We start from the raw sequence: 27,495 nt of genomic DNA, 5'->3' as shown, positions 1-27,495 counted from the left end.
GGCCCCAGAGCTTTAATCAACTCCTCCAAAGGAATTTAGCTCCTTCCTCTTAGGCCCAGTTCCCTCAGGAGGGCCTTCTTGAATGACAAGTCTCAAAGGCGAGACAGAATGAACCTCCTCCTTTATGCCTCAATTCAGTTGGAAGAGATTATAGCCCCCAGCAGCCTATGAACACATACTTCTGTGGATTCCTGTCCTTGGCCCCCAAAGTGCCAGATGTTCAATTCCTTCTTTGAGTTCAAATCTTCTTTCCTTGTAGTTTTAACCTATGGGGTCCCAGATCTGCCCCTTCTGATCTCACAGAAAAACTGCCCTCTCTTTCCTAAGGCAGCACCTCAGTGATTCCAACACAGAGAACACATCTCCTCCTCTTTTTTAAATTTATTTTCAAGAGAGAGAATCAATGTATTTGTCCACTTATTTATGCACTCATTGGTTGATTCTTGTATGTGCCCTGACCAGAGGTCGAACCCACAACCTTGTCCTATCAGGAGGACACTCTAACCAACTGAGCTACCTGGCCAGGGCACATCTCCTCTGGAGTGTTCTCCAAGCCCAACAGCTTTATTCACTTAAACAGAGTAGTACAGTGGAGGCGGGGGGGGCTTTATTTTTGGAACTCCATATCGCAACTTACTAACTACATAACCCAGGGTGTGTTCTTTCACCTCACGGAGAAAGGACAGTTGTCAGAATTAAAGCACTGAGCCAGGGCTACTCCATAGTAGGTACTCAATAAGTGATATTTCTCAAAATAGCACTGATCTTCAGGATGGAAAGTCAGGAACTTTCTGGTTTTCTCCTTTTCCTTTCCTCCACCAGTATGAAAGATGCAAGTTTCTCAAGGGCTTTCTTTTGGGGACGCAGTAACTTTCAGAACTAGCATACCAGTCTGGCCAGAGATCCATACCATCTGGGCTTCCCTCAGAACCACACCCACAGTACGCAAACCAAACCAACTCTAACAAAGAATTACTAGGCCTTGGGGCTTTTCAAAATTAATAAACTTCTTTGTTCAAGGATTTTTCTGCCCTGGGCTGTAAATTATGCCTTCCTCACCCTCCACAGCTATCGTCCTCCAATGCTAACAAACAAAGCCCCCAGTGTTGAGTGCAGGGGATGGCGTCATTTGTCCTGAGAGGGGTAGGGTGTAAAACCAGGGCTCTGGGAAGGAGTCTGGGTAGAGTCCGAAGAAGCCTCTGGTTCCCAGTTGCATCATAAAACCCACACTGGCTGATACTCGCCCCTCTATAGCTGCTGCCCAGAAGGATATTGCTTTCTGAAGCAAAGGGCCAAACAACCTTCGTAGCGTATGGACACCTTCTCCCTTTTGTCCCAGAGACATTAAGAAGCCTGTCCAGCAGGAGATGTCCTACATGCCAGGTAGCTCCCCCTCCCCCACAAATATGCCAGCTGTTAATCATACTTAAGTGAGGCGTTTCCCTCCTTTTTATAGAAGGGGGTCATGTGAACTCCAAACAGTGGAGTTAGAAATGAGAAAGACGTACAGAATGCAGGAGAAATGCTGGAGATAAATTTTTGAAAGATAACCATAAATGGTAAATGGACGAAGACCTGACTTGGGGTGGTGAACACACAATACAGTGGACATACAGATGATGTGTTGCAGAATCGTGCAACTAAAACCTGTATGATTTTGTTAACTAGTGTCACCCTAATAAATGCAATGAAAAAGAAAGATAACCAGACTTGAGAGGTCAATTAGACATCGTACAGATGGGTAAACTGAGACCCAAAGAAAGAAAAGGCTTGTGTAAGGTATCAGAAGAGTTAGCAGTTGAGCCAGTCCCAGGGCCCAAGATTTCTAACTTTCTATCCAGTGCCCTTTCAGTCTTACAAGGCTGCTCGTTTAAAAGCTCTCCAATAGAAAACCTGCATATAAGCCCAGACTAGTGTGGTTCAGTGTGTCAGTGCTATCACACCACCCAAAAGATCACTGGCTAGATTCCTGGCTGGTGCACAAGCACATGCCTGGGTCCCAAGCCAGATTCCTGGTTGGGGGCATGCGAGACGCAACTGATTCATGTTTCTCTCTCACATCGATGTTTCTCTCCCTCTTTTTATCTCTCCCATCCCCTCTCTCTAAAAATAAATAAAATCTTTTAAAAATAACTTAAATAAAATCTAAAAAATAAAACCCGCATATAAAGAGAGAATGCAGAGCCCTCATATAATCAAAATGCACTCATTCCAGACTAGCGAGCTATGTGAATGTCAGCATATTACTTTCATTGTAGTAAATGTGTGCTTAAATGTTCCTCTGACTAGTTTGTACTTTCACAAATTAAATATTAATGATTACCCTTTACTATTAGGGAAAGAAAAAAAAAAAACCCTCAGAGAAGAAGTTCCAGCTAAATTCAAAGTTAGGTACTCTGAGGATCCTCAAGCCTATCTCCTGACTCTATCCAATTAACAAGACAAGAAGTACCATGGCATTTGGGTGCTATCATTTATTACATATCTATTACATGCTGGATGCTTCATGTAACACTTCCTTTCCTATTTGTATGTTCTTATTGTCTTTCTCACCTATTTCTAATTTATCTTTGTGAATTTTATGTATCCTTATAAACCACTGTAACAAGTTTTTTGGGGGGTTAACAAGTGAGATATAAATAATATACTCTCTCATAACCTCACCAAAAGCCTTGGAGGTAAGTATTAGACCGACTTTTTTTTTTTTAATTTATTTTATTATTATTATTTTTAATGAAAATGCCAACCAGGAGAGGTTCAACAGTTTTCACAAGGCCTATCTAGGAAAATGAAGATTCTGTATCCTCATCTGTAAAATGGAGCCAGTAATAATTTCTACACTCAAAGGACCTTGTGGTAGTCAAATGATAGGGTACACAAAATGCCTGTCATAGTAGCTGGCATGCAGTAAGTCCTGGACAAATGTTAACTCCCATCAGTATTAGCCATAAACAATTTTTCAGTCTACCATGTGATATCAGGGATTCAGAGGGACATGCCCAACCAAATTTTCCTTTTACAGGGAGAGCTGGATAGAAAACAGCTCTTTACCATCCCTATCCTCTCCTTCTCTTTCCCCTCACCAGTCAGGGGTATTCATAGGAAGAGAATCATTTCATTTGAATATAACCTCTTTTGTCTATCTTCCTTCCCCTTCCCAATTTTAGGGAAGTTCTCAGACTACAGAGGGACTCTGAGGGCAAAGGAGAAAGGAAAGCAAGAATGCCTGGAAAATCCAACAAGGTAATATATGGTCCTAACATCCTGGACAATGTCAGAATGGCCCATCTGGAGGAATCTCAGCCACAGTTTCACTTCTGAAATTCCGGTCACACACAGCACATGCCCTTGGCCCCTGTAGAGACTTTGAATGCCGAAAGATTCTGTGGCCCCCAACTGGCTATTATATAGCATATCCCTCCTGATAATAATGATTTGCAGCAAAGGGATACCCCTTGGGTTGGAGACAGGAATAACCACATCAATATCACCTCCGTGGCATGACTGCAGGAGATGAAACACCCTCCTACTGCATTCATCATCCTCAGGGGTGTCCTAAATCCTAATATTCCTTTGAGGAAAATGTACATAAAGCACATGACCCCAGGGACAATAAGTCAGTTTCTGTGTACTAGAAAACAACAACATAAATGTGACAGAGGGCATGTGGCACAGTGACAAGAATGTGAGGTTTAAAATCCCAGCCAAATACCAGCAGGATGCAATTAAGTTATTTAATTTCTGAGCCTTATCATTAACATGGAGAAGAGCTCACTTATATCTTTCAGTTGAGAGGAAGGCTCCGTGTGCTAACATTTTTATTTTTTTATCTTATTTTTCAATTACAGTTTACATTCAATATTTTTCTGTATTAGTTCCAGGTACATAACATAGTGGCTCTATAATCATAAACTTTACAAAATGCTCCCCTGATATTTCCAGTACCCAGTTGGCATCACACATAGTTTTTACAATCCTATTGACTGCACTTCACATCCTCATGACTATTTTGTGACTACCAATTTCTACCCCTTCATCCCTTCACTTTTTTCACCCAGCCCCCCCCAAAACCCCTCCCTTGTTTAGAGCACCTAGCACAGATTCATACCCAACTTGCTCCTCTTTTCTGCCATGTTCATGACCAAGGACATAATTCATTGGAGCCATCCAAGGCACAGGTTGCCATGGTTAAACTTTGACTCCTTTGTTATTAAGACCTACCTTAGAGGATCAAGTAGGAAAAGAAATTCCCAAGAAGCAGGGATTGTGGTGAGAGCAACTGGGAAAAGTGAAAGATGCTAAGGGGCAAAGAGTCTACCCCTTACCTGGTCAAACAACTGCTTGCCGGTGGTGTTGGGCTGGATGGCAAACTCCAGCTCCGCATCCATGGTGGTCACACGCACATTGATCTAGGATGAGATCAAAGGAAGCAAGTTAGTTGTCTGACTCTGTGCTCAGCAGTCTGGGACAAGTGTCTCTGCTCAACCACAGAAGGGGGACCAACGATGCTAAGAACCTGAGCAACTTTGATATTGGTGGTAAGGAAGGGAGAATAACTCAGCCTCTGTTTCCAACGAGCTTACTACTGAAGATAAAAGACACAGCAACAGAGCAATGGTTACCAAGGGACAACCAAAACGAATGGAAATCAGCTTACTATATCAAGAGAAAGAGAGTGCTGACTATACCTCTTCCAGGAAGCCTTCCCCACCTACTCCAGCCAGCCGAAGCCCACAACATTCTCTCCCACCTCTGATGTACAGCCTGGATTATCTGCAGCACTGGTCTTTGCAGAGCCAACTTGAGGAAAGGATAAAGAACACTGGGTTCCAAGCCTAGCACCCTTAAGGGGCTCTGTCTACAACCTTGGATAAGTCTTATTCGCCGCCTGAACCTTAGTTCCCCTCATCTGTTCCAGAGTAGGGATGGAGGTGGGGGTGGGTCAGTTACACTAAGTGATATCCAAGGACCATTTTGGTACTGACATCTATGGTCCTATGTACTAACTTGCATTATTCATGTTTCACGTATTTATGCCTCATTGGTCTCCTTAGGCACAAGAGAGGAAAGAAGTTTCAGCAAAAGTAGGTGTGGGTATCACAGAGGTGCTACCAAAGCCAAATCAGCAGAGGAAAAAGGAACAAAGAGAGGTCCAGATTTTTAAAAAAATATTTCATTTATTTATTTTTAGAGAGAGAGGAAGGGAAGGAGAAAGACAGAGAGAGAAACAATAATGTGTGGTTGCCTCTTGTGTGCCTGCAACTGCAGGCCTAGCCCGCAACCCAGGCATGTGCCCTGGCTGGGAATCGAACCAGCGACCCTTTGGTTCGCAGGGCAGTGGTCAATCCACTGAGCCACACCAGCCAGGGCGAGAGGTCCAGATTTAAGGGGGAAAAAAGCAGGTAGCCACACACATGATTTCATAAGCACTAACAAAAGTATCCTCTACCTTAATGAATAGATCCCCTAGCCCAAGTCAATGACAGCTGAAATTTCTTCAGTAGAGATTTGTTCCTTTGGCTGAAAACTTGGTAGTTTTCAGGTGGTAATAATAGGAGCAACAATAAGCAGCAGCTTTCATGTATGGAGTCTTAGTACTCAGTATGTACCCCCCAATTTAATATCAACACTCACCTCATGAAGTAGAGAGTATCATCTCCACAGTAAGGGTAAAGAACTAGGTATCTGTCTAAAGTTACATCACTAGTTAAGTGGGAAAGACATGGTTTGAATTTACATCTAAGTTCAAACCTCAAATTTAATATGCTAAACACCTCTTATATCAAAGTGTAAAATGTCTTCCATTAAAAGAAATCACCCCTGACCGGGGTGGCTCAGTGGGTTGGGTCTTGTTCTGCAAAATAAAAGGTCATTGGTTCGATTCCCAGTCAGGGCACAAGCCTGGGTTGCTGGTTCGGTCACCAGCCAGGGCGCATACAAGAGGCAACCAATCGATGTTTCTCTCTCATATCGATGTTTCTCTCCTTCTCTTTCTCCCTCCCTTACTTTCTCTCTAAAAATAAATAAAGCCTTTGAAAAAAAGAAATCAAAGACTTACAAATTGTTGGACATTTTACTTAAGTAACCTATATGGTATGGCCACAAGATGGCTTCTTATATGATCATATAAAATATTTGTGTCTAGAGGGTGTGAATTGACTGTGGGAGTGGGGGTGGGGTGGGTGGGGCAGCGGAGAGCAACAGGAAAAACTGGGACAACTGTAAAAGAACAACAATAAAAGAGGCAAAATATAAAATACATAGATAAATCAAATATTTATGAAGAGTATTTCCTGCTCAGGAAAAATACCTCAGTAATATTAAGTGAGGAAGAGTAAACAACAAGATTGTATGAGCTCAATTTTGTACAAACTATGCACAGAGAGGAGACTGGAATCATGTCCAAGTGTTAGTTAGGCTTGGTTTCGGGGTGGTGGTCTTATGAGTATATCCTACATTTTTCTAGGATGCTCACATACTACTTATACTACTGAGGGGGGGTGGCTAAAAATAGAATTGTCAAATATGCAAATCCCCATGGAATGGGTAAAACATTAAGCCTTATCAGTCTTTGACACCTCTGGGCCTTTCCTGAGCACAGGGGTCAGATAGCGGGGAAGAGGAGGACAGACAGCCATTTTGCTAGCTTAACAATTCCGCTGAGGACCAGGCCTGGGGAACAACTTTGTAAATAAATCTCACCAGGGAGTCAGGGAGGAAATCTATTTCAGGATTGACAATGGGACAGGAAAGGCCCTGAAGGCAGGAACAAGTAAGGCAAGTGCACCAGTGGGAGGTGATGGGCAAGGTTAGCCACCTAGACTTGGTGTTACTGGATTTAGACAGACATTTACTTCTTCACCCTCACTGTGAATTGGCTTTCCACGAATCCAATGACCAATCCAGTGACCTCCATAGAATAGGGCCTCATAAGGTAGGCAGAATGAGGCCCATGGGCTGGAATTTGGCCACATCATCTAGCTTCAAACCATCCACCCTTGAGCTGGGTCAGGAGAGACTTCAAAACACCAGTGACTGAGGGGATAGGAAAGAGTGGAAAAGGGACAGTGGGTCTTTTAGTACTTTGGACTTCATTCTTACCTCAAGGTTTCTCTTACTTAAGAGTTACCACGCCAATACCCAAGACTCAGTGGATACACACAAGATGGTGACTAAATGAACAGTACTAAGCAAGGGGATAAGAAACAGATAGCATAGCACAGATTGAAAAGTGGGAACATTTTACATCTTGTGTCATGGACCCTTCTGGGAAGTCTGATGAAATCTATGGACTCCTCAGAATATTTGCAAATGTGTGAAATAAAGTAGATAAAAAGAAGGCAGTTATATTGAAATAGTTATCAAAATTTAATGTGTACTTCTTTATTATCATTGTAAGTAATTACCTAGCACTGGATCTTATTAGCTATTACTGCTGTAATTTCAACTTTGTGTTGAGCATAAATAATATTTTGAGAAATCTATATTAACTAAATGTGATATAAAAGTACCTTTGACTTCCATTGGTGACAAAGTCACAGATGTTGCCATTACTACTACTTTTTTTAACCTACATTCATAACTGAAAGAAGGGCTAAATTTCAGTAAGAGGTTAGTGAAAACCAATATGTAATTTTCCTCCGTCCAAGTGTATCCTTCACACTTCTAAATATATCCATGGATTCGACGGAGGCCCAGGGACTCCAAGTTAAGGAATTTCCTATAAATTTCACACTGAATATTAATGGAACACTGTGTTTAAGGAACTATGGTTAGAATAGAGTTGTAGAACCAGTCCCTGACCCCAAGGCACTTACTGAGTAACAGAAAACTGTAATATAAAGGAGATATCCCGAGAAGTGCCATGACGGAACAGAAAAAGCCTTCGGTGAAAACTTAAAAAATGCAGTTCAGTGGAATTTGCACTGATCTCTAAGGATCAGTTAGATTTTGAAAAAGGGACTGTGGGAATGGGGGTAAAGAGCACTCAAATGTCCTAGATAGAGATGTGTGATGGCCCAGTGGAGACAGAGATGAAGACAGATTGCTGAGAAGCAAGCATGTAGGCCTACTCCAGGGTGCGTGAGGTCAGCAGAGGGAACAGGGGGCAAGAAGCTGGGAAGGTAAGTGGAGGGCCTTGAAGGCTATGCTAGAAAGCTTGGCCTTAATCCTGTCAACAGTGGACAGCCAGCTTGGACCAGGTTCTGAGCAGGGTAGGGCAGAATCTGAACAAAGCTTTTTGGAAGAAAGCACCCAGGGAGGAAACTGAGGAAAGGGGTGAGACTCCAGGACCACATTCTACAGCCTAGGAGTTCCCTTTAATTCACACTATTGGGAAGATTTTTTTTTTTTCAAAGGAAATAAGCCAGTGTCTCTTGCATAGCATGTCAATCACAGGTTATGTCAATTTAGCATCTTCAGGGCTTAGCCCATAAGCCCAAATATTGAACTCAAATGTTTGTTACAGAAAAGGGTTAAAAAGTACAAATTGGCAGGTACAAAACCATCACAGGGATGTAAAGTACAACACAGGGAATAAAGTCAATAATATTGTAATAACTGTATTGTAACAATTGTACATATGGTGCCAGGTGGGTACTAGACTTATGGGGGAGTTCACCTTGGGTCCCAGATTAGTCCAAGTGTGTAAGTTACATTAATGTCTACCCACTATGCAGTACCCCTGAAACTAATATAATACTGAAAGTCAATTGTAATTGAAAAATATACAGTAATAAAAAGAAATGTTTTTTTTTTAATAATCAATGAATAGAAAAATCACACAGCCTAGGTTCGAAATCAACATGCCAGAGAGGCTACTGTCGTCCACGTGTCCTTCCTCAGAACAAGGACTCTTCTCAAGTTCTCAGCAGAGAACTAAATCTGAAGATGTCCAGCTGAAACCAAACTGGAACCTACTTCCCCAGAATCCCTGCTCAGGGTTTCTGCCATTCCACTGTGGCTGCTTCTACAAGGAGGGCAGCCTGAGGTCTCCTGAATCTCACTGTGGAGAAAAATAGTCTTTAATTTTTTAAAAAAAATAGAAAGAAAAGGAAGCACAAAGGGATTTCTATTCTTACCACCACTTAACTCAGGAGAAAATGTGAGTCATGAGGATAGGGTCATGCATCTGTGCTCCCTGTCTTCTGTGTGTCAGAGTAGGGAGGAGCAAGCTAATAACACAACTGGAACCTGAAGGTGACAGGTAAAGAAGAAATCTTGGTCAAGCAAGACTTCTTGGTCTCTCTCCCTTAGACTCATCTGGGACCCAAGTGTGTATGAGGAACTGCAAGCCACACAGTGCCCAGTGGGTGCTCACCATAGTGGGGAACTTCTAACCTTTTGGGCCTGGCCTCTGCAATCTTAAGGAGAAGTGGGTGGTCTAGTTTGAGGAGCAAAAACCTGAAAATAAAGCCCCTGAAGTCAGAAGTTTGCTAAGAAGTCAGCTTGCTAAGAGTGGAGGAGCTGGACTGGGTGGGGTAGCATTTCAAGATGGTTCCCATCACAGAATTTAATCCCTGACTAAGCCTGGCCCTGAAGATTTAGGCACAGGCTGAGGTTAAAGACTATCTCTGGAGAATGTTAAGGGTTTAAGGAACAAAAAATAAAGTCTGGGTGTGGTCATCAGGGGTGTCACTCTCCCAAAGACAATTAACCCTCCCGTCCCCAGCCCAAGAACAATAAATCCAGTGTTATTTATTGAACAATTGAACAAAGACACTTCCCACACCAAGCCCTTCACTGGACTAACAAGTCCATCACAGTGATCTGCCATACAAAGTTCTCAACAAACTGGGATCTCCCCTGTATCCATCCCCAGTTGGCTGGCCTAAGAAACAAAAATAACCAGGGCCCTGGCTGTTGTGGCTCAGTGGGTTGAGCATTATCCAACAAACCAAAAGGTCGCTGGTTTGATTCCCAGTCAGGGCACATGCCTGGGTTGTGGGCCAGGTCCCCCATTGGGTGCCTGTGAGAGGAAACCAATCAATGTTTCTCTCATCGACGTTTTTCTCTGTCTTTCTCCCTCCCTTCCCATCTCTCTAAAAATAAATAAATAAAATATGTTTTAAAAATCCAGGCCACATGCTACCTCTGCCTTGGCTACAGCACCTCGCGTACTTTGGTCCATGGGCCTGGACAGCTTCAAATAATGGACCCTCTCTGTCCCCAGAGCTAGGAACACCCTGGTGAGCAGTAGCCAGGCCACAGTGAGAAGATCAGGGCAATGTGCTCCCTCACTTGCCCCTGAACATCAGGATGGCTCTTTCCTGGACAGGAGTTTGAGTGAGACAGAGGAGAAAGCAGAGAGAGCTGAATAATCACAAGTAACTTGCCTGAAGCACAGACCTGTAAGCCAAAAAGAAGTGGCCTTACTGGCGCCACTTCATGGGTGAGAAAATTGAAGCACATACAGGCAGTTGATAGAAGGATGGAAATGAACAGTTACTGAATACCAACTATGCGCCAAGCTCCATCACCCATTGTCTCACTTAACATCACTAAAGCCACAATTACTCAACCAGCAAGTATGAAGACGGTTTTCTGGACATTCCCAGAGCTCCTTTCATGACTCCACTCACCTCTCTGGTCATGCTGATTTCACTGCTGTCTTCAGACACCGCCTTGGCAACTAATTTGGCCAAGGCCCAAACACTTTGACACAGGAAGCCTGGGCACATCTGGGAAGTACTGCTTGGGAAGGCACCCTCACCAGAGCAGAGCTTATGAGTCAGCCATTTGGGCTTGAGCTCAATGACCTCACCGCCCCCCAAATCTGCCACCTCCCCAACCTCCGTTAGGGCCCACCGGCTCTGGGCTTTCAAGTGGAGCTACTGGCATGGAGAAAGCAAAGGTAAGTGGGGGAGCGGGAGAGAGGTAGGACAAGCCCTACCAGAGCAATCCCAGAACTTCAGTCTCTTCACTGCTCAGAGAGTAGTCACCACAGCATTATCCAAACTGCCTATCCCAATTATTCAGGCTCCAGCACCCACCATTTCCTGCTACCAGAACTGGGGCAAGAGCAGGGCAGGGCCTGGTCTGTCTTGCTGCTTGGGATGACAGCACTGCCTCGAGCAGCTGTTTTCCATAAGGAGGAAAACAAGGGTTGCTTTGAATCTCTGGCCTAGGACACATTCTCTTCTCCCCCTCTCTCTCCTCCTCCTCCACTGACTCACTCAATTCACAGCGACTCAGCCTCTTCCTTTGACTTGGAAGTGGTACCTGGTACAACAGTTATCTGTTCTGACCTCTTCCTACCCATTTCCAGACTGTTGCAACGTTACAACTAGCAAGACCTGCCTAGGGTTAACCCTTCCTCGGCCTGTGCCTCTTCCCAGTGGTTTCTAGAAAAGAGAACCACACCCAACCCAAGGTACACCTATACCTTAATGGGTCAGCAATATCTTCAACCACTCCAACTGCTGCAAAGGACATGGGAGACAAGGGCCCCCTTTCACTCGCTTTGGCCCAGTCCTGCCCTCTAAAAGCTCTCTGAAAACCATTTCAACTCTGACACAATGGCACAATGGAGACTGGGTAACCCCAAACCTAACTAACCCCTTTTAGTAACGAGAACATAACTACATTGTCACCATGGGAAAGGAGCTCACAGCAGAAGTCGAAGCGGAAAAGGTAGGAAACACTGGCATTACCTTAGCAAGCTGTAGCTTTCCCATTAACCCAGCCTTAATTGCACAGCCTTTTTGCTCGATCTCAGGCCAAGATAAGACCCCCCTTCTTCCCCACACATGAAGGTCGAGAAAGAAACTAGTTTCTCCCCATTTGTGTCGAACTCCAGGACTTACTTTCAAAATCAGCTCAGCCAAACCATACCCAAGGAGCAAATAAATCCACTCCCCTTCTCTCCATCCTAGGCATGGGGGCTGCCCCACCACCTCCTTAGAAAGTCATTTCTCCTCTTTATGGCTCCTCAAGGTTTCAGCGCACTCATTCTAGACTTTCATCTTGCTCCTCCAGAATAATACCCTTCTGAACTTCTCATCCCTCTTGTCCAAGAGAATAAACAGTCCAGAATCCCAAACGGTCAGATCTGGAAGGGACTTCATAGATCATTTGATTCAAACTCCGCAATACATTGCAGGAGAAACTAAGGTCCAGAGAAGGATAGGCACTATCTTAAGGTCACACAGCTGCTAGGCAGAGTAAGGACAGTAATGAAAAACTTGGCTCTTGATCAACTATCGTATTTAATAAAACCATAGACTCACCCTGAAACTTAGAAAACAGTAGAGTCTTCAGGCTAACTACTGTTGATCTGGGAAGACTATGTGGAGGAGGCTGGTTCAACTTCCTTCCATGAAAAACTCCAAGGTAACCATGCTTGGAAATCTACCTTTCAACAAAAAGCAGGCCTAACTTTCAGGCTCTGAGACATTCACCACCACCCGTTCTAGGGAAACTAAAACTTTTATAACAACATGGAAAGAAACTCAAATATCTCTTGTTTCTAGGACAGCTTCTTTAGCCGAAACTTGGGTAGCAACTGATTGGGAAGGTCCCTGGTAGAAGGCATAGCTAAGACTCAAGCTAGAGGCTGAGGAAGCCAGGAGCAGAGGAGGCAGGAGAGGGGAGTGCACCAGCAAGGAGAGAAGCAGGGGATCTGAGGAGCAGATTTATAACCAGGTAGCCAAGAATAACAAAGTCTTCAATTCTCATAAAAATTTGAAGCTGATGAAATAAAAGGGAAGAGGGCCTATCATTAAAAGTCAGTCTCCCAAATGGGTTAAACCTCTCAGGGGCCACACCCAGCTGGGCTTCAGTCTCTCGCACCAGTTTCCTGGTTGACCCAGCTTCCTGCCTCTAAGTTTCACAGGAAGTACTTGTAGAGTGGAAACAGACCATTTATAGCTGCCTGAAGGTGCCCGTTCTGCCTAGAACACCAGAAGAGGGCTCTATTCTCTCTGCTCAGTAACACATTCCAGCAACCTCCAGCATCACAGCTCTGAAGCAAATTGCAGTGGATACAAGCCTCAGCTTGGGTTCCATCCGCTGTTCGTGGGATTTCGGCTCTGTCCTGTGCTCCTAGGCATTAAAATCACTGAAGCCATGATCAATCAAGTATGCTGGGGCAGGGGGAGGCTTCCACACCAAGTCAAGAAGCTCTGTCTTCACGCAGAGCTAGGCTAATGCCAGCTTCCTGCCAACCTCGCTGGTCAGCCCACAGCCAAACCCAGTATCCAAGGAAGTCACAAAATTGGAGCTCTCGTCCCAGAAATAATGATGTCTGCTCTTTGAGGGCCAGAGCATGGTAAAGAGTCTTTGGAGCCTCTTTGACCTTCCTCTTTCTGAAACACAGTTTCTTAATCTGTAAAATGGGTCTAATAATATCAACCTTACAACAGGCTTATGGGGAAATTTAAGTTAAAATAACAGACATGAAAGTACTTGGCACATCATTAGTAGAATGTGATGATTACTAACCCCTCCTTTTTCAGCCTTATTATTACAAATACTCTACCTCTCAGGAATGATTTTAAACAAAGACCTGTTGAATGGCAGAGGGGACTAGGGGCTGCCCAAGAAAACCTCCAGAGAGTCCTTCTAGTATAAAGGACTCTCACTGTGAGGGCAAACTCTAAAATGTGATTGGAATTCTAGTTGATTAGACCATTCGAAACCATGCACTTCAAATAGACACACACATACGCTTGCAGTATTTTTCATGTGTGCTCTCTTGAAGGGGAAAGGGATTTCCCCCCAAGAAGCAGAGCCCTGAGGGGAGGCAGAATGCAACAGAGCGCCTATGCTACCTTGTCCTTTTTCAAAGGTGCCTGATCTTTACTTATTCTGGGCTCTGCCTTGCCTTTTTTTCTCCAATCATGTCTTAGCAATATACACAAGTCCCCACCCCCTCAACACAACCTACCACGACCTCCAAACTCCTTCAGCTGGTATCCAAAAAAAATCACAAACTGGGTCTGCAAACTGATGTATCAGATTCACCCTGGGAAATTTTTTAAATACAGATTCCCTGGCCTCACCCACAGAGATTCTGATTTATTATATGAGAAACAGGGCTCAGGCATCAGAAGTTAAGAGCCTCAGATAATCCTAAAGCCCAGCTAGATTTGGGAACCTCTGCCACAGAATGCAGCTCCCTGAACCAACCAGCCTCTCTTGGGCTGGCATTCATATGGCTAAAGGGGTGCTTCTCAGAAGGGAAACACAGAGAGTAGAGAGCAACTACAGAGACATCTGGGCTGCTGGGCCTGGGAAAACAGCTCTCCAAAGTTGAACACAGTCGACCTCCACAGAAGATCATGCATGCAATCGGTTCTGCTACATCCCTCAAACCCCTGTGCAGCTAGTCTCTCTATTTGTAAAGCAGGGCAAGGATTATCCTTGTCGCTCCCTACCTAGCATCATCACTCCCACCACCACAGTTATTACTGTGCACTGCAGCACTGTGTTTGTTGTAGGAAAAACATAACTTTGTATTCTGAAAGCCTGAATGCAAGGTCCAGCTTCACAACAAGCCACGATCTCCTGACTTTCCCACCTATAAAGTGGGCATAATGATGCTCACGTGGCAGAACGTTGTGCAGCGCTAATGAAGTGTTTCCCAAACTTAACAATCATTTGGGGCATTAGTTTAAAGACGCAGATTCCTGAACCCCATGCCAGTTACTGAAACAGGCTTTCCGGAGGAGGAGCTTGGGAACTAGTAGTTTTGCCCCAGATGATTCTTATCCTCTGGGAAGTTTAAAGAAACATCATCTGGCACAGACGCTGTTGAGATAAGGGGTAGGGCCAGAGGTCTGGTGCTCTGAAAGGGTTTCTGGCCCAGAGATCCTCATTACAAGGACCTTGAGATTAGGACCCAGAAGAGTGGATTCTGCAAGCGGCAGAGGGAGAAGAATTTAAATGACACTCTCATTTCCTGGATGCTCTAGGAACTTAGGGAAGAGACGTGGCGAGAGGGTCCTGCATTTGTACACAGGTGTGTGAGCAGGCTGGGGTGGGGGTGAGTGTGGGAGCCTATAGCTGTGATTAATAATGGTGCACAGGAACCAATTCACACTGGGGTGATCGCACGCACCTCTTCACGACTCCTCCTTCAAAGATGTACTTGTAGCTTGAAATCGGCCATGATGAGGGTATTGACACCACAGGGATCAATGGGTAAACAGTATAAACCATGGCTTCACCGGAGAGTTTGTTGTTAACCATTTACCAGTACATGAGACACATGTGCAGTAAGCATCCTTAGGCCCATTTTACAAATGAGAAGACTGAGTTTCAATAAAGAGAAGCAAGTGCATGACCTTGGCCAAGAGCCACATCTGTGTGACCAGCAACAAATCCCTGGCTCTCGGTATGAGCTCTACAGGGGAGTAGGAAGCCCCTCTTGTCAAGGAAAAAGTGGCTGACCCAAAGGGCTCCTCCATCAACTAAAGACAAAACAAGGGCACCACCAAGGGAAGCTGAGGCTAAAGAGCCCTGAACTGAAACATGAAGGCAACATCCCCATCAGCAGAGAGAGGCTGAAGTCGGGCAAGGAATGGTTTGGAAAGCCCCAGTGGAAGCCCCAATACATTCTTAAGGTCTCTTCACAAATATCTGACAGAGAGTGCGGGCTCTGGAGGGAAATCCTGGCATATTCCAAGCCCTAGCTCTCTTGAAGCCTTAGTTTCCATACAAGTACAATGGGAGTAAGTAAACGTGAGGACAACCTTGGCTTTAATTATAGCAAAGGATCTAGCTTGGAACCTAGCATGCATTAGATGTCTGTTAAGTTTTCGTTCTTGTCTCTTGCAACCTCATTATCCAACGCGGATGCCTCCAGGACCTCTGGCTTACCCTTACAGAATAATAGTCCTAGCGTCATGTGCACTGTTCCTCACGGTCCAAAAGGCATTTGTGCACATGCATTGTCCCACTGACTTCAACTCTGTGTGAAAGGCAAGGCAGAGACAAGCACCATTTTATAGAAGGGACAAATAGAGGCTCAATGAGGTAAACAACAGATTGCTCAAGTGTGAAGGAGACAAGACTAGAACCCCAGTCTCCCCAGCTATAAGTACACTGTTCTTTGCCCTTCTGGGTTTCCCTTATTAAGCTTACAAGAGGTTCCTTCTAAAGGCGTTAACTATTAATTTCATTCAATAAATCTAGTGGCCTTTGCCTTCTAGCTCTGTTTCAGGATGCTACAAGAGGGGCTCTCCTTGGGATAGATCAAGGCAGCACAGGGTCGAGATAGTCTTTCTTATAGCGGAGGGTCCCACATCACTGGCTGGGAGCAACCAACCAAGAAATTTGTTCTGAGTCTGGTCCCAGTAACCTAGGTCAGAGTGTTTCCAACTGTACCGTCTCGCTCAGTGATTTCAAATTTTTTGTTACTTTTCCAGCACCTTCCTACCTCTTCACTGTGCGGAACCAAAAATTGCATGGCACTTCAAAATATGGAGTATACAGCCCTGGCTGGTGTGGCTCAGTGGATTGAGTGCCGGCCTGCAAACCAAAGGATTGCCGGTTCGATTCCTAGTCAGGGCACATGCCTAGGTTGTGGGCCAGATCCCCAGCTGGGGGTGTGCGAGAGACAACTGATGGATGTATCTCTCACACATCGGTGTTTCGTACCCTCTCCTTCTCCGTCCCTTGCCCTTTCTCTAAAAATAAATAAATAAATAAAATCGTTTAAAAAAAATAAAAAATATATGGAATATATAAAAGTAGAATTGCTCTGGTTGAAGGGAGGAGGCTGAAGCTCCCCACGTAGCTAAGTCAAATACAGTTTGCAAATCACTGGACTAGCAGCTTGGGGAAAGGGGGAAAGATCCAGGTCTAACTTTACAGAATTCGACTCATCTGAATTGTGCCACTGATTTCCTTAAAGGACTCTCTGGACCTCTGTTTCCCCACCTGTAATCTGAGGTGCCTGGACCAATCAGCTTTGTAATTCCAGAAAAAGGGATCCTGGCAATCCTCAGGGTGGAGAACTGTGAAGAGAGACCAACAAAAGCAGAGCCCCACCCCTAACCCCCAGAGAACCCCTCAGCCTCTAGTGACTGAACTGAACCCTTTCAGCAGTTCCTCAAGTGCTGGGTAAATGGCGGGCGGGTGGGCAGACAGGCAGGAAGGCGGGCGCCACACCCTCCGTTGCACAGGAAGCTAGCTACATCCTCTTTTCCCCACCCCAGGCAGAACATCTCCAAAGGTCCCCAGCAGAAGTAGTGGGGGCAGGGAGAAGAAGAGGATGGGGCCTAAAAGGAAACTGAACATGCAAATCACCTCGGTGTGCTAAGAAGCCATGTGAGGGGGAGGCGAATGTCTAGCGCTCTGGGAAACAGTAACAAAGTAGCCCCATTCTCTACTGGGGCCCAGCTCCCAGGACAAAGCCTAGCCAAAATGGCGTATGGCCTCGGAAGTCACAAGGCATAGGCTGGTACAGTGGACAACCTGGGCCCGCCCACTCGTTGCACTGTTTCTGCAGCCCGAAGAGCTGGGCCTCAATCACAAGTATTTACAGTTCGTTCTAAGGGTAATAACACAGACATGGGTGACTGTACACATAAGTGAACACTGGAGAATACAGGGGCTCTTCGTGCCTCTCAAAGCCAAGGAGACAGGCACCAACTCACATGGCCACACCAGTAGCCCACTTTCCCGCCCCCGCCCCCGTACCCTGTGACTGGGGCCCAGCCCTCCCCACATCCTGTTCTCAGAGAACACGTGACTGCCTGGGGAAAGATATTGTCATTTACCACACTTCCCCTCCCTGAAGAAGGTTTTGGTTGACTGGGGAGGGGGGCTGGCGTTCTCTGCCTGATCAGGCTGAATAATCTGCTGTAAATCTCCCAGTTGCACAGACAGGGATGGAAAGGTGACCAGTTAGCACTGAGAGCACCTTCCACAATCGGAGAATCCAGGCATAGAGACAGAGGGTGATCATCCAAAGTACTTCCGAAAAAATGAATTTTCTGGAAAAACACAAATTGGCAACTTCTCCTACATTTGGAAACTGGAAGACAACAACATGCTGATGCTCTTCCTTGATTAATGAAGCAGGAGATGCAAACATACAATAAACGTATTTTTTTAAAAGGTTCTCAGCCCTGGCCAGGTGGCTCAGTTAGTTGGACTGTCATCCTGTATACCAAAAGGTTGTGAGTTTGATCCCAGATCAGGACACATACCTAGGTTGCGGGTTCGAATCCCAGTCAGGACATGTATGGGAGACCTATTTCTCTCTCTCTCTCTCTCTCTCATCTCTCTCTCCTCCCCCCCCCTCCCTCTCTCTCCCCCTCCCCTCCCCTCCGCCCTCCCTTCCTGTCTCTCTAAAATCAATAAAAATATATCCTCGGGTGAGGATAAGAAAACAAAACAAAAAGTTTCCCAAACATCACAAGTCTCACTACACATGGTTTTTAGATGCCAATATCAGCATTTCTGCTAAAGCAGCTTGATTTGCAGCGTTTTGATGGGCCTAGAGTGGCTTTGGCTACGCGGGAAAAGAAAATTACTTCAGACCCATGTGAACAGCTCCCCCAGTGAACTCAGAGGAAGGGATGGTGAGGTGGTACCACAGCCTGAACCCACGCATTGTTCAATTTCCCTTCACTCCTCTCTTACCAGCTGACTCCCTGTCCCTCCCCTTGTTTTCCCTTCCAAGACTATAAGCAGCAAAGAATGTGACTTGAACATTAATCTGAATATTCAGGGAGGGCCTTCTCAGTCGTCCAGGGTGAGAAGTCAGAAGGCAGATGTCATGCCGCAGCACTGCCGCACTAAAGTGCAGACCTCCAATGCAGCAGACATTTGGCTAGGCTTGTACAGATCGCCTTGGCCCACCACCCTGAAACAGGATGACCCCAGTCCCACTCAGCCTGATGGTTTCCCACACCTAACCTTGCAGCCCACCAAGGACCAAGGTTTATTACATAGGCCTTAATAGAATACTGACTCTCAGCACCTGCTTTGGGTGGATTGCTGAAGGCTGAAGAGTGGCCTTATATCTGCCCTAATTATCTCTGTTCATAGCTACTAGCTCAGTCTTCATTTTTATCAGGGTCACCTTCCTAGAAACAGAGCTATAGAGAGCCCAGATAATGCCCTTGAACTCCTGCGGATCTATGATTGTTTTGGAAAAGTCCTGGTGTGCGGCAGTAAGAAAACAGGGACACAACACCCAGCTTATTAGCTCTGATCCCTACTTACGTTGCTATGACTTCTCTAAAAAATGGATTCACATATTTTGAGTTGATGAAGCCGCATCTTGCCCTTCTAGCCACAAGTTCAGCTACCAATTTACTGAGACTGGCAAAAATCGTTTAACCTATCCAGCCAACAATACCAGGGTTTTAGCACCCCCTACCACAAAAACACAATCTTCTCACCCCTTAATGCTGAGGTATGTATGAAACCACTCACCTCCCCACACACACATATACACGTATCAGATAGCAGCAGGAAAGAGGCACACCAAATCTCTACAGAAATTACTCAGCAGCCTCCCTAATGGCCTAGGCAAGAGATATTGCTCCATAATCCGAAGCAAGCCCTACAGTTTCACCTACAATTCTAGTAAGAAAAGCAAGTAGGGCCACCTCTTACCTACCTCAGGTGTTTTAGAAAGGACCCCGACACGGTCACATGTAAATATACACATGTGCTGGTTCATATACTGCCAAGTTAGCAGACACACAATATAGAGTAGGCCTTGAGATGATTGCTTATACATGTGCATGTGTAAAATCGAGTAAGTAAATGTGTGGAAAATGTTTTTGCTTGCAGGGGGCAACAAGCAGACAAATTACTGGGGAATTAACCATTCCGTGGAGCAAGGGCTGTGACAGAGGTAATCAGAGGGGACTGTGGAAACATAAAGGGAGACCCAGGCCATAATGGAAAAGGTGGGAAGGCAGACGACTGCCAGAGGAAGAACTGTCCTGAAGGAAAAGTAAGTTTGCCACAGGAGAAAGGTGTTAAAGGGAAAGGGAAGCTCAGGGGAGAGAAAGAGCATGTACAGAAACACAGAAGCGGGAAACAATGTATGCCCTCCAAATGCCACACAGGGAAATACACAGTATTCGCAAACCTTTGCAAAGGCACAAAGTTAAGAACCAAGGCCTCCCTCTGCCAGCTCCCTGACCCTTTCACCAGAGTTATCAGAAGAGAATGAATCTGAGGCCTTTCCACCAGCACAGTATTGGCACTAGCTCATCAGATATGGGGAAGAGGTGTGTCACAGACAGAGACAGAACCCCCTGAAGACAAACGCAGACAAGATGGTCTCGTACAAAATAGAGGTAAGAAGGCACCAGCTTAACTTAATGAACACTCCCTACCCTTTAGCTCCCACAAACCTTGGGGGAACCACTCTCCAGACCTCAAGGGAGTCTACCACAACCTACCTCTAGTCCATATGGAAAACCTATCTACCTACAGATAGACCTGGAAGGGCGACCAGACTAAGAGCCCCCTTGCACCCACACCCCACCACACAAACACAAAGAGGAAGTGAAAGCTACCAGCACAGCAAGGGCTCGGGGTGGGTCTCAGCCAGTTGCTGCCTGGCTTCTGCAAAGAGGCGTGGGCCCACTAATTTCACAAACTGTTTTGCCCTCTTGAGTAAAGGTTCCTCTAATCATTTTCTCCTCTGCACATCCTCTATGCTTCGCTCCCAGTAACCAGGCTGTTGTCCAACCTGCATCTCACACACCTCTTCTACTTTTTCCCATTCCCTCGTCCTATGGCAAGGCTCCCTGGAGCTGGGGTTCCTCTTCACAAAGCAGCAGACACACCCACGCAGATTCTCAGACTGTCTGTCCCCAACTAACTGCAGCAAAAGGCACAGTAGAGTTTGCCACAAGCTTAGGCCAGTCATTGGCATCACTGTTTCAAATATCAGTTTCCTCGTCTATTAAAAAAAAAAAAAAATCGCAACAGAGATATTGCAGTATAGGGAGCACATTTACAAATTAGAAGCAAAGCCTAACTAGGGTCTTAAAATTCTTCGATCTCAAATATTTACAAAGGAAAACAATATGATGAAAGAAATTAAGAGAAATGTGGCATTTACCAAGTACCTTCAATATGCCAGGCAACCTTCTAAGTGTACCTTTACAATCAAGAGCTCATTTCTCTCTTATAAGTGCCAAGAAAGTTGGTATTATTATCCCCATTTTAAAGATGGAAAGCTAAGGTTCAGAAAAGTTAAATGCCTTACCCAAGGTCATGAAGCTATAAATAATGCTATAAATAATGTTCGAAAAATGATCCTACCTAACTGGCCTACTTCATTTATCTTATGGCTAATACCCTCCTTAACCCTGGCTGGTTTGGCTCAGTGGATTGAGCGTCGGCCTGCGAGCTAAGTGTCGCTGGTTCGATCTTCCAGTCAGGGCACATCAGAGAAGGAAAACTCTGATTCCAAAAAACCTCCGCTGCCTTGCGGCATACCTCTTCAGGGGAAAGGCTAAGGGAGTAAACCCCGACAGAAAATCCGGAGCCGGAGTCCCTAAGGCGGTTTGACGTTGTAGTCAACACCGGCAACTCCTGCGGCGCACCTGAAGCCAAGCTGTATTGACTCCGTCTTTCCCTTGGATCCTTCAGCTGCGAAGAGAGGGGGGTCTGCTGCATGGGCAACAGCAGATCCTCCATATCACCCTGCCCAGGCTCTGTAGCTTCAGCTTCACTGGAGAGGACACTCCAGCGTCATTGCAAGATGTCGATTCAACACGGGAGGAGACATATACCGTGTCACTCCCGAGTTGGACTGCACAGCCATTCTCGGCGGTGCAGATAGACTCTTAAGAAGCTACACCATCGTCTCTCGAGACGGACGGCTGCCGACGACGGAATACCCTCCTTTCTCTCAAGTCATCTTGATCAATGCTGACAAGACTGCAACCCAAAATAGTCACGGGAAAACCTAAGGCAACTCTACTCGGCATGTTCACAATTGTCACCTTAAAACCTTTTAAGCTACCCACACTCACTGACTATCCACAAATATCCTTGAGTCCTTAGGGTCAGAAACATTGGTGCATATTCAAGAAGTCTTCTGCACTGTTGGGGTGAGAGAGAGGTGCAGCACTTTGCGAACCTGGTGAGCGCCATTTACCCCCTTCTGCTCTGTTTATTCCTGTTCAGAAAGCTCAGGGGTGGAGTCTCCCATGCCTACTAGCCTGGAGTTGGATGGACATCTAGAATCCTAGGTATGTTTGGGGAAGGGGAAGGATTGCAAAAAGATGAGAATGCATTCCAGAGCAAATCTCATGCAACTCCTCCTAATCCCTGACCTTTCCAGGAGAGTGACTCAGCCTTGGTACCACACTCTCCATTCCAGTATTTCTAAAGACTTGGCATGAATGGCATGGGTGTCTGAAAAGGCTTGCACCCACATAAACACATAACAGCTAACATGGTGTGCCCCCTCCCCCAGCTACACTGAGTGTAAGGGCTACAGATTGAGCTGGGAATGCTTCCCTTGTCTGGGTAAGCTTATTGTGGTATCACCCCCTCCCACTACCACCACCTCCCAGAACTCCAAAAAGTCTCAGTATCTTGCTCTCAAAGCACCCAGGATTCCTTATGTTCAGGCATGGTCTCCCAAGAACACAAAAAAGGCACCTTCTCCAAAAGCCAAGTTTGATTTTAGGTGGCTCAGCAGATCAGGGATGAAGTAGGGGTGTGGGGGCGGAGTAACAGGAAGATCTAGGCCCAGTTCTGCAAGCCCCTGTTGAGTACAGCTTGGGACTGTTGTATTTTTGTTTTCAAATCTCCCCTAATTACTATCAACAGCAGCTGCATACTTATCAGATTTGGAGCCATCTGGGATGAAAAGCTAAATCATACATAGGGGGCGGGAGCTAGAGGACAGCATCATCAATCAGGTTCTTTCCACTCCAAGAAGGATACAATTCTAATTTTAACCACTCCCCCCCCCCCCGACTATGACTCCAAGTGTACATGAGGAGACAGAGTAGTTTGGTTACTTAGTGACCAACATGGAAGGGGCTGGCAACAAGCAGCCCAATCATAAATCAGGATTCAAAGGCCTAACATGTGCCTGGCTCAGAAAAGAGGTGCTGAGAAAGGAATCACTAGCTTATAAGAAACTGGTGTACATTGAAGAGTATAAAGGCTACCAGGGCTTGAACTGTTCCTGTGTGCCACGTATGATCTCTGTGGAACATTCCTTTTTCTTTTTAAACAGTGCTTTTTAAAATGTGACCTCTCTGAGAAAAGCATCAAATGGTGGATGACACTGTTGCTGCGGGAGGGCCCAGAGGCCTGAGAGGCCCTGGCATTGGAGGCTGCTGTGGCTGCTGCGGAGGACTCGACAGCAGCACCTGGGCCGAGGCTGGGGCCAGGCCAAGGATGCTGCTGAGTTCACGGGGAGGCAAGGCAGAGGAAAAGGAGTGGATCATCATCACCAAGCTGGGCCTCCCGGTCAAGGGCATGACGGTCAAGTCTCTGGAGGAGATCTATCTCTTCTCCCTCCCTGCCCATCAAGGAGTCTGAGATCATCCACTTTTTTCCTGGGGACACTGACAATTATGCTGGTGCAAAGCCATGCTGGCCAGAGGCCCGCGTTCAAGGCATTTGTCGTCCTCGAGGGACTGCAATGGACATGTCCATCTGGGTTTTAAGTGCTTCAAGGCAGTACGTGAACTGCCTGCCATCTGTGCGGCCATCATCCTGGCCAAGCTCTCTGTCATCCCTGTGCAGCAAAACTATTACCGGAACAAGATCTTGGTAAGGCCTACTCTGTCCCTTGCAAGGTGACAGAGTGCTGTGGCTCTGTGCTGGTGCGCCTCATCGCTTCCCCAGGGGCACTGGCTTCGTCTCAGCCCCTGTGCCCAAGAAGCCATTGCTGATGGCCGGTATCAGTGACTGCTACACCTCAGCCAGGGGCTACACTGCCACCATGCGCAACTCTGCCAAGGCCGCCTCTGATGCCATCTCCAAGACCTACAGCTGTCTCACCCTCTGAGCTCTGGGAAGAGACTGTGTTCACCAAGTCTCCCTATCAGGAATTCACCGACCATCTTGAACAGACCCACACCAGAGTTTCTGTGCAGAGGACCTGGGCTCCAGCTGTGGCCAACACATAATTTTATACAAGAAAAACAGAGTGAATTAAGTCTGTTTTTTTTTAATGTGAAACTTATTCTTACAATGCATACAAAAACAGGTCTAAGCAAGCAAGTTTGCCAACTGTTAGACTAGACCAAATATTGGCAGGCTAGTAACTCCACTCACTTCCTACAGGGCCTCGAACCCAGATTAATACCTCTCTTCACATTCTGCTTCCATAGAAGATGCGCACTGAGGGTCTTACCTGAAAGTTAGCCAAATAACTGGCCCAGACAATAATACGCAGTAGCCTTCTCCCTAATTAAGTAAAGGCACTGGGGAGAAAAGTAGGTTGTAAGCTTAGATCACTAACCATCCTCCACAAAGGCTCCTTCACATACCAGAAATGCCCTGTACCAAACTGATACCACAACCCCTCAATAGCAGGCCCCAGGCAAGTGGCTAAGCCACTGAGGGCCTGGCCCTTAAGCCTCTGGCTCCAACCTCCAGCCTTGAAGAGCAAGAAGCATACACTAAGAAAAGTAAAAAGGGAATCATTCCAGCTGGCCTATCTTGTGTTCAGGAAATAAAGGGATGGACATATGTGGTTTGTTTCCCTCCGTATCCCCTTAGAAAAGGTTTAGAGAATAAAAGGAAATTAATCAAGTTGGAGGCACCAAACTCAGTGGTAGTGATTGCTAAGAATGAAACTAATGCCAATCACAAAGCCCCAAAGTTAAAGACCTCCATTAACAGCCAACACTGCACACAAAGCTTTCTCTCCTCTGGACTAGGTCTAGGATACTCAGGGTCCAGATAGCACTTCTCTCAGAAGGAAGTCGTAAGAGAAAAAAAAAAAAAAACATTTAGGAGTGCCCACCTTCTAACTTTCTACACCGTGCCCCGGCTCCTCATACTTGCCTCTCTTGTAGAGATCAAGAAAAGAAAAACATGTACATGTAAAAGCACATATACCCTAAAAGTCAACTACTACCTAAGAACTATGGACTTCTGGATACAGAATGAAGGTGCGCCATGGATGGCCAATGTTCAGAAGCAGCCCTTTTCTCCCCATTAGCTTCCAGATTCTTCCCCCGAGAGAGAGAGGACTTGCAAACTGTGGAGCAGGGTACTGGGCACTGAGAATACAGAGATTATGCCAAGCCCTTACTTCAAGGGGTTCCCAATCTAGTAGTGAACAGATGTAATGGCTGGCTCCCACAGAATGAAGTCTCTGCTATTATCTACCCTAAAACTCCCAGTTATCTTTCTCCCCAAATGAAAATTTCCTTTGGAGGCTGGTGGGAGAAAGAAACCAAGATGTCCTCCTGGTGCTGCCTGGTTCTCCACATTAAACATGTTCTCATGCCTCTGGGAGAGTTTGGAACAAAGTCTCCTTTCCTGCCATACAAGGAGCTTATCCTCTAATTGGGGTGCCACATGTAAAATGGTGGAAAAATAATCAAAGAACACACTGTGATATGCTGCCAGAGCTTGTGGGAGAGCTTGGTTTACTCTGAAATGTATAGGAGCGGCAGGGGCTGGGGTCTAGTCAAGTGTAAAGGCCATCCAGCTGAAACAGGAAGCAGAGAACAAGCAATCTTCACTTCCCAAGCACCTTGCCTTGAATATACGGCAGGGTTGTTGCAGCCCAGCACTTCATAGAGACCTGAGAAAGGCCATCACCAGGTCCCTGGGCTCTTACTCACCAACTCATTGTAATATTCCCACTAACTAAATGCCTTGATGCCCACAGCATTACTTGCCTCCCATCTTGCCCTATCTCCACTACCACCACTGATCTGCACATGCCCAGATGGTGAACTTACGCTCTAAAGAGAAATGCTTACCTCCCTTGTACCCAGTTAGTTACTCTGAACCCCACTCCTTTCTCCAGCACTTGAGTTGGGGTGGTACATATCTCATCTAAGCCCAATGGCCAAGTTTAAAAGTTGCCCAACTGAGTTGTCAGGGCAACCTTTACCTCCGACTATGAGAGGGGAGTAGAAAAAGCCCTGGATAGAGACTCAGCTCAGGTGTAACCATTCTGTATTGCTATGGGCATAAGGCCTCCTCTTTCTTAGTTTTCCCGCATGTAACATGGAGAGGCTTCAATTGGGAATGTAGTTATCAACCCTGGTCCAACATTAGAATATCTTAGTGAGCTCTTAAAAAATACTCATGCCCAAAGCCAGAACAATTAGTCTTACCCATGCTTCCACAAGCTGGCCAAGACCAATCATAGACAAGCTGGATTTCCCCAGTACATGAGAAGGCAAGAAGCCTAGCTGGCCCAATGCAAAACTCAGTCCCCTACTATAAGAAAGGCAGTTCTAACAGCTAAGCTTGTCCTCCATTCTGACCCCTAGGGTCACTAGAGTCATAAGTTCAAATTTCTTCCTTTTCCCAATATTCCTTCAAATCCACAAGAAAAAACAAAACAAAACAAAACATTAATCAGCACTAGTAAATTCAACTTCATATGCTTTGACATCAAGCAAGTATTATGATTTTTCCTTCTTCTAAAGAATCAGGCTTATCTGCCATTATTAACAGTGTTTATCCACCTGCTACATATGGACTCTATGGACCCAACTTTAAGGACTTCACACCCTCCACAGAGAGGATGGTGACGAGGAATAACTGCCTTTCTTGCTTCCACAACCTTTGGCTGCTCTAGTGACACATTCCCATGTGACTGTGTCACATTCCTGAGGGCTTACCAACTACTTATAAGCAGGGACTATTTGGCCAGGAACTACACTAAACCGTCTATCTCATGATGTCATCCTATAGCCTATTTCTGTTGGGTTCCCTAAAAACTACCTTCCCAGAGCACCTCTTCCATCCTCACTCAGGTCAGGCCTGGACTGACTCCTGCTACCCTCACCTGCCTATACCTCCACCCAGTTATGCTCCTGAACATTTATTTGAAGGCCCTGTCTCCCCTCCAAAAGCCACACACAGCTGACAACTCGCAACCTCTTGGAGCTTGGGGAGCTGTCATTTGGCCCAGTTCCCCACAGAATGAAAACGTTTGTGAGATGTATACCACCACCTCCCAAACAAGATGGGGCAGATGAGCCTCCATTGTTGGGGGAATGTTACATTTGTGAAGAAATCACAGACTTTCTGAGCAGAAATGGCCCTCAGAGATCAGCCAAACCAACTCCTGATAGAACAGACCACAACCCCAAAAGGGGAAAGGGACTGGCCAAAAATGGCCCTAGGAAGCTAGCAGCAGAGCCCAAACTCCAGCTCTTCAACATCAGAAGAGTGCTCTTTCCACAATTCTCCAACACCTCCTCCACTCAGCTACAAACTGGACCAATGCTGATGCTCCCACCAAGGTATAAAGAACACCCTACATTAGCTAGGTCTAAGTAATACCCAAACTATTCTCACTTCCTAACAAGCTACATTTACATGTCCAAGAGCAAGGCAAAGCCAAGT

The 27,495-nt window shown here is 45.8% G+C and overlaps 1 protein-coding gene across 1 annotated transcript in view; it reads right to left on the bottom strand.

Moving 5' to 3' along the window:
- The window catches only part of MSN (moesin), a 67,980-nt gene that overhangs the window by 21,047 nt on the left and 19,438 nt on the right, over nucleotides 1-27,495 (bottom strand). The window contains exon 2 of the mRNA XM_090265356.1: nucleotides 4,326-4,409. Coding sequence (XP_090121482.1) covers nucleotides 4,326-4,409 — 84 coding nt within the window. The remainder of the gene's footprint in view (nucleotides 1-4,325; nucleotides 4,410-27,495) is intronic.

This window comes from Furipterus horrens, unplaced genomic scaffold, assembly GCF_987537825.1.
Source record: "Furipterus horrens unplaced genomic scaffold, mFurHor1.1.pri manual_scaffold_17, whole genome shotgun sequence".
NCBI lineage: Eukaryota > Metazoa > Chordata > Mammalia > Chiroptera > Furipteridae > Furipterus > Furipterus horrens.
Note: the sequence above shows the minus strand (reverse complement) of the source record. Positions and strands in the feature narration are given on the sequence as shown.